Source organism: Cajanus cajan, chromosome 9 (assembly GCF_000230855.2).
Source record: "Cajanus cajan strain Asha chromosome 9, NIPB_CcT2T_4, whole genome shotgun sequence".
NCBI classification, from domain to species: domain Eukaryota; kingdom Viridiplantae; phylum Streptophyta; class Magnoliopsida; order Fabales; family Fabaceae; genus Cajanus; species Cajanus cajan.
This window is the reverse complement of record NC_138525.1, coordinates 47,324,329-47,332,260: the sequence shown is the minus strand read 5'-3', so window position 1 is coordinate 47,332,260 and position 7,932 is coordinate 47,324,329. Positions and strand designations below refer to the sequence as shown.

Sequence of the window (7,932 nt, the reverse complement as noted above, 5' to 3'; positions counted from 1 at the left end):
AGATGATGCAAGCAACATTGCAAAACTCTTCTTTAGAGATGTGGTTAAACTCCATGGGCTTCCTAGGACAATAGTTTCAGATAGAGATACTAAGTTCCTAAGCCACTTTTGGCGTGTCTTATGGTCAAGACTAGGAACCAAACTCCTCTTTTCAACTACTTGTCATCCTCAAACAGATGGCCAAACTGAGGTAGTTAATAGGTCTCTGTCTATTATGCTTAGGGCAGTCCTAAAGGGCAATCACAAATCTTGGGATGAGTATTTGCCTCACATTGAATTTGCCTACAATAGGGTAGTTCACAAAACTACCAATATTTCTCCTTTTGAAGCTGTGTATGGGTTCAATCCTTTGACTCCTTTGGACTTGATCCCTCTTCCTAATGTTGAACATTTCATTCATAAGGAAGGGGCTTCAAGAGCCGAGTTTGTTAAAAAAACTCATAAAAGGATTAAAGCTCATATACAACTCCAAAATGAGAAATATGCTCAACAAGGAAGTAAAGGCAAGAAACCTATGATCTTCGAGGAAGGTGATTGGGTTTGGCTTCATTTAAGAAAAGAACGTTTTCCAAAACAAAGGAAGTCCAAACTCAGTCCTAGAGGAGATGGTCCCTTTCAGGTCTTACAGCGTATCAATGATAACGCTTATAGACTTGATTTACCCTCTGATTATGGAGTAAGCCCTACTTTTAATGTTAGTGATCTTAAACCTTTTGTAGGTGCTAGTGATGATGAGGAAGAGTCTTCAGATTCGAGGACGAATCCTTCTCAAGAGGGAGGGAATGATGGAAGAGCATGGGCTAAAGGTCCAACCACTAGAGCCATGGCCAGGAGATTACTTGAAGACTTATCTGCTTCAGAACTTAGTGGGCCCAATGGGCTTGGTGGGCCTAGGGTGCTTCTCACATGGACCTTGATTGAATGAACACCATGTTTTTATTGTATTTTCATAGTATAGGAAGCTACTTTGATTTTGGTCTTGTATTATGACCATAGATTAGGGTTTTTGTGTTTGGGCTTATTTTTGGGCTTCTTAGGCTTTGGGCTTTTGATACCCAATATTAGGCTCATTCTTCTTCTTGTAATTTTTTCTATTCATTGTATTCATTAGACCAATGTATTTAGGTCATTAGATTAGGTTTATACGAAGTATACATGAATAGGTGCATTAGGGTTTATTTTTATGTCATTTAGTAGTAATTTGATTTGAATTTGAGTCACATGGATTGCATGGAGAGGTTCCGGCCATGTGAGCTCAAAATTCACATCTAATGACTACCAAATGACATTAGGATGAAGGTATCATCCGGTTTAGTCACTTGGTTAGCCAAAGTTTGAATTTCAAATTCAAATTTGAAATTCAAACTTGGCGCCAATTAAGCTACACGGATTGGCGCCACTTTGACCTAATGTTTCCACCTATAAATGTGTAACTCTCACCTTGTATTCACACTTTTGATGATATAGAATTTCTGATTGCATTTTCAGCAATTCTCAAGAGTCACCGAAGTTCTAAGAGAGAGCAAGAGAGAGTGCCTTCAAAACACTTTAGGAAACCCTAGTTCCTTCTCTTTGAAGTTAGCAATCTCTTGATTGCTTGAGCTTGGATGCTTCCCTCAAGGCTTAGGCCTTCATTCCGCAAGTTCTTCTCCTTCTAAAAGTGTTCATCCATTCGGTGTTATCTCCATTGAAGTGGATCCGTGCCTAGGAGGAGCTTAGGAGGAGTTCAATCTTCACTTCTCCTACTTCTTCTATCAGTTGTCATCATATTCTATCTTCCTTTTTTGTTGACTAAGAGCTGATCTAGCATTCAAGGGCCGATGTGGCCTAGATATCGTGTTGCGGCCTCTGCCAAGCTAGGCCTCTACCAAGGTCGGGAGGTACGGGCTCTATTTACACGGTCGAGGTAGCCATCTTGGCTAGGTCGTTACAGTTATGATTGATCTTAACATCTTTTGAAACTCCAATTCACGGTTTGCTTATTGTCGTAATTTATTCAATTTTCAATTTATTTACCCTTGGTTAAGGCAAAAAAACAAACCAGAGACACATTGACGAGTCAAATCTTGCTTCTTTAAAAGATTTGAACATGCTTGAACAGGAGTGAAAGGGTTTTGAGATTCAAAATTATTAATTTATAATTTTGTATGAATTATTTTGCAATTTTATCTAAATTTAAGAGATTAAAGTTTATGTGTAAAAAATTTACTAATTATCACAAAATGATTGGTCTAACGTGAAAATGTACCAGTACAACTTGAAATAACAAGGGACGGTAGAAATTACCTAAATACAAACGAGCAAAAGTGATATTTATACTAAGATTTCCTGAGCAACTAAAAAAAGACTAACAAATTCTGAATGAATGGATGAAATCAATGACCAGAAGTGTGATGTATTATTCTCCTACGTGGCATCAGCTTGAAGATGAGAATCTCCATCTCTCCAATTATGTTAATAGCTTTTTAAAAAAACTTGGCCAAACAATACCTTATTTTAAAACAATGCTGCCATAAGAAAATAGCATGCTGTGCTATCTTCATTAATTATCGTATGTTGATCTAATGCAACGTAACAATGCTTTCATAATGACAACACATTACTTGAATAGTATAATGGCCATAGAATTCTTACACAAAAAAATACTATTTTGAATCATTTTGAGCTAATAAAGTATAATTTTTCTTCCCTAATCTTGGTAATTTCTTTAGTAAAGACACCAAATAAATTTACATGGTTATATTTATTGCTCATCGTCGATTTGAACTCCTTGTGCAAGCATCGCTTGGTTCATGCTCCCATGTACAGCTATCCTTTGTGTTCCCAATTACACACTCACGCAGCAAGTAACCTCTGGATATCCTTCTGAAAAAATATAAATCAGAGAAGACCAGGTTAATAATAATTTTTTTTTATTGCATTAGTATCAATTTTCAAACATACAAGTATAACTTGTCTTATATATAAATGTAAGAACAAAATAGATAGTTTCACTTTCTTTCAACTGTAAATCAGTCATAGGCTCACAATTTTATCTGCAGACTTTGCTACATGCATAACTAACTAAACAAAAAAAGCAGCTGACAGACATCTAAATATTATTAATGGAAAAAAACTAATGACTAATCCAGACCAATGCATATGAATGTGATAGTGTGTCTATAGATTTTTTTATTACTATAATTATTTTTATCTCTTTTCATATTCATAATAAGAAAGAGATAATTGGAAAAATATTACTATCTCTATTCTTATATATATATATATATATATATATATATGATCCAAATACCTAATTCACCGAGATTAAGAAATATAGTTAATCTAGTTGATGACAATAAATTTGTCCTATTTTTATATTTTTTTTTCAAAGCTACCCTTACTACTTTTCACTCTTAATTAATATTAACCTCTTTCTTAACCAATTAAAGTACATATCCTGTACTATTTTTTTCTTATAATTAATTATGCTTATTCTCCTGACCAATTAGAATGCATGTCTTTTAAAGAGTCTACAATTAACGTATTTTATCAAATTAAGAGAACATGTTTTAATTAGGAGTATTTTAATCTAAAAATAGATAATACATCAAACATTATAAATTGAATCTTATATAAAGGAACAAATAATTGTTCTAAGTTGAATCTTATACATAGGAACAAAGGTAGTATATGATTCTAAATTTTGAGGGCTTTAAGACTAAAGGTAATCTCATACATGTTTCCTTTATTTGGTAAATGTCTCCCTTCTAAAATTCTTGGGCTTAACATCCCTCCCTAACGTCTTCAATAGATGTAGCCCATCAACGTTTGATGCAGTTCTAACAACAATTAGAAGCTTTACTTGTGCTACAATTTACCGGAAGAGTGTAACTTTATCTATAATTGAGCCGTTGAAAAATGTTGCCTTAAGTATCTCCGATGTAGGGCATATATTTTAACTCGAGTATGCTGAAAATAATTAACTTGTTTGTTCAATACCTACAACCTTCTTGCGATGAATGTAAGCGAGAACTGCTGAAACCATTCAGCATGCAAGAGGTTAATGACTACACTAATAAGCATAAAATATTTCATTAGGCATGAAAAATATCGAGCATTCAAACATTAAATTCTAGTTTTCAGCATTAAAAGTTTCAAAACTGATTTTTCAGTGCTAACTTTCCCAATATTAACATATACTCTATTGCTCTCACCTTCAATCTTGTGTAGTAACTATTAAAGCACATTGACATACTTCACTAGTTAATATTCCATTGCCATTATAATAATTAGAACCTGGATATTTGCTATGTACTGGGGAGGATCTTAACATACCTCAATTTGAAAGGGAGACGTTGTTGGTGGGTATCTTTCAACAACTTTACCATTTTTATCAACCAAGAATTTCTCAAAATTCCATTTAATAAGATCACCCAGAAAGCCTCCAGCACTTGATTTCAGAAACTGGTAAACCGGAGCTGTAAATGGTCCATTCACATCAACCTGTTTTATAGAACTTTATTACTTTATATACTTGTATTTAAACTTTTCTGAACTACCAACTAAAGAAACATTGTCAGACCTTATCAAAAATTGGAAATTCAGCTTTATATCGAGTGCAAGCAAACTGCTTAATATCTTGATTTGATCCAGGCTCCTGCATGCCAAATTGATTGCAAGGGAAAGCTAGAATCTCCAAACCTGGAAAGAAAGTGTGGCTGAGAAGACATATTACTTTTAAACTAAAAAACTTAGAATCATATTCATAAACACGACAAAATAAAAAAAAAAATTGAATTTAAGTCACTTTCGAATCTGTCCACTGGAAATTTTTCAAGGCCCATTTACTTTTGTTTTCATTTCCTTTTTCACTTTTTTATTTAAAAAACTGTCTCTTTGTTTTCAATTTGTTTCCTATATAAATATTTGAAAACAGGAAACAAATTGAAAACAAATGGGCAATTTTGTAAATAAAAGGTGAAAACAGAAAATGAAACCAGGAAACGGAAATAAAAGTAAATGTTTCCTTAACTTCCCAATAATAAAACAACCAAAGATCTTCTTCAAATATCAAAAGACCAGAGACGCATCTAAGGCCAAACAAAGGTCACTCATGTTCCACCATATAGCATCCTTGTTAATGCTACTCATGCTAATAAACAACTTGAGGCTTTCTTGGTAGAGATAAAAGAATGACAGAGATCAAACCAAAAACGGAGCAGCTACAATAGGCATTCTATTGTTTTGTAAAATCTTCCACCCCAACTTGAATAAAATGCAATAAAGAGTCCAACAAAACAACGGAAAATGAAAACTCCTTCATCTTTTAACTTTCACTCCCCAACCAAACACTTCTATTTTTCATCTTCCCTAACATGCATACAGCACACCCTTAACAAGTAAGCATGACACAAACATGCACCTGGGAAAGAGGACAGCGGAATCAATACAATAATGTCAGACATGTTAAAATCCTAAATTCCAATGAATGGAATCCTTAAACGTCTTTATTTCTGGCTTCTACCCTTCCACAGCATGAAAAACTATAAAATCATTTTGAAAAAATTCACTTTTATCTTCTTACGACTAAAGAGAAAAATAGTTGCTCAAAATTCTACTTATACTTAATGTAAGGCATTATAGTCAAAAACATTGTCAAATAAATTATTTGTAAAAGTATGTATTTCTTTTTCAGCCACAGATGGTTCTTATATCTAATGAAATCCAAAATAACAATAATAGTGGAATAAACTGCAAACTGAAGAATTTCACCTCGTACATAATTCCTTAAACTTGGAAAAACAGCTAGATAGTGTAGAATCATAATCAGTAACTTTCTGTACAAAGATGTGAGTTTTAAGTGACCATCTCAACTGGATAGTGTCTTTGACGAGAATAGGAGAACATGTGAGAAACAGACCCCAGTTAGTAAACTTCATTCACACCGGTATTCATTTTTAAAGTTATCAATAAATTGTGCCTGGATGATTCAAATAAAAAGGAACACTACTCTCCTACTTTTATGCAGAATCCAACAAGAACAAAATGTTTTGTACAAGTAGATAGATAGATTCAGAACCAAGAACAGACTCTGTGCAAACATAAAGTAAAACATGACCAACTGTCATACTCGAAAATATTAAGAAGATAAACAAATAACTATCCTCTATAAGTAACATACCTTGATTTTTATATTTTTCATACAAGCGTGACAGCTCTGAGTAATTGGATGATGTCAAACCACTGCCATAGGAAGGAAAATTATTCAACGATATCATAATGGACAAGAAAGTTTTACACAGCTGTTAAGTTACAACTGATTTTATTCAAAGAATTTGAAAACCATAAGAAAAATAAGGCTTCATATATTGATAGGGTTATTTTATGATATTTGTCCGTTTTAAGCATAAGCACTCACGATTTTAGTTTTGGTTATCTCAAAAAATCTCTCGATTTGGAATATATGTATATTTTATAAGTAATTATTTATTCTCTTATTTTATCAATATAAGATTTGTTTATATTGTGACACATACACACATTTCCCTAGAAGAGTACATAATGCATACCATCGTGAAGCAACATTGACAACCAATAGAACCTTCCCCTTAAATTTGTTAAGAGCAACATCTTTCCTGTCAATATCCTGCACCATGTAACATGATATACACCCTGAGCAGTGAGCAAGCACATAACAAACAAAAATAATAAAACAAAAAACTTTCTTCTCTAAATTTCAAAAAAGGCTTCCTCCTTCTGTAAAACTATCTACAGCAATAAAGCGTAATAAATTTTAAAAATAACAATTTTAACACCCCCTTTCCCCAATTCAAATTCCAAGGCTGACCCATCTTTACTTTTATTTCAAATAAGCTATGGAAATTGAAATTGAGCATGGTACCTTGACAGTAAAATCATAAATGGTTTTTTCTGTGGCAGCTCTTGCAAGAACTGAGAAAGACCTGGGCTTTACAAAAAGCCTGGGAAAATTGGATGAGGGTTGTAGAGGAAGGGCAGGATGAAAAAAAGTTGACTTGGAAGAAGCAAAGGAGGATTTGATGAAAGAGGAAGAGAGTGGAGCAATAGGGTTTGTTCTAGCTTGGCTGAAATCATGGAGGGGTGTGAAGAAGGAGGTAGAGAAAGCCATGGAAGCCATTTTTGGTGGTTGGGAAATGAAGAAACACCTCAAGTGGTAGAACTTTGTTTTATGGGATATGGAATTTTTGCAAGTGATTTTGTGTTTACAAGTGTGTGTATATATATATAAGTGAGGGGTGACAAGTAAACCTTCTAAGAAAAAAGAAGAAAACATGTCCTTTTGTAAACAATTTATATAATGATTAGAAACATAGAGAAATATGAAATATAATTAATTATACAATTTCATATTTAATTATACAATATAAAGATTAAAAAAAATATTGTATGAATTATTACGTGAATAACACAAATGAAAAAGCAGCAAATGAGTAAAATGATGTATTGTGATTGACAGGTAAATATCAAAAAATTACTCGTGACAATAATTATTTAATTTCGTAAGTTAGATTTAACTTTTATTTTCATAAACTTTTTTATATGACATAATAAGAACCTTTCTATAAATAAAAAATAAGAATCATCATATAAGTGGGATTTTTCTTAATTTACGCGAGATGTTAGTTCACTTTCTATATATAAATTCAAATGGTTATATTAAAAGATAAAGTTTTTAGGAGTTAGCTTTAAATCATTATATTTTTAGAAACTTTTGTTCAATCAAAACGTTTTCAAAGGATATTTCTTATATGCATTCCAAAAAGGATATTTATTATATATAATCTCTTCCCTCTTTTAATGTGTTGTTATTATTTTATTTTAAATTATATTTTAATATTTTTAAAATAAATCATTAATAATTAAAATAACTTTTTATCAAAATATAAATTAAGGAACAAGAGTGAATTAAGT

General features: G+C 32.4%; 1 protein-coding gene across 1 annotated transcript; it reads right to left on the bottom strand.

Moving 5' to 3' along the window:
• Nucleotides 1–2,562: 2,562 nt before the first annotated feature.
• Nucleotides 2,563–7,229, bottom strand: LOC109793003 (phospholipid hydroperoxide glutathione peroxidase, chloroplastic). Its single transcript, XM_020352465.3, has 6 exons — nt 6,884–7,229; nt 6,552–6,628; nt 6,164–6,225; nt 4,565–4,683; nt 4,318–4,485; nt 2,563–2,865 (listed from the first exon to the last, which is right to left on the bottom strand). The coding sequence occupies exons 1-6, from the start codon at nt 7,136–7,138 to the stop codon at nt 2,836–2,838; spliced, it is 711 nt and encodes a 236-aa protein (XP_020208054.1). The 5' UTR covers nt 7,139–7,229; the 3' UTR covers nt 2,563–2,835.
• Nucleotides 7,230–7,932: the final 703 nt, after the last annotated feature.

Coding starts and splice junctions, on each gene's coding strand:
- LOC109793003 (XM_020352465.3), bottom strand. CDS start 7,138: ATGGCTTCCATGGCTTTCTCTACCTCCTTCTTCACACCCCTCCATGAT. Junction 4,684..6,163: donor TGAAAAATATAAAAATCAAG/GTATGTTACTTA, acceptor CTTTCTTTCCAG/GTTTGGAGATTCTAGCTTTC. Junction 4,486..4,564: donor AATTTCCAATTTTTGATAAG/GTCTGACAATGT, acceptor TCTATAAAACAG/GTTGATGTGAATGGACCATT.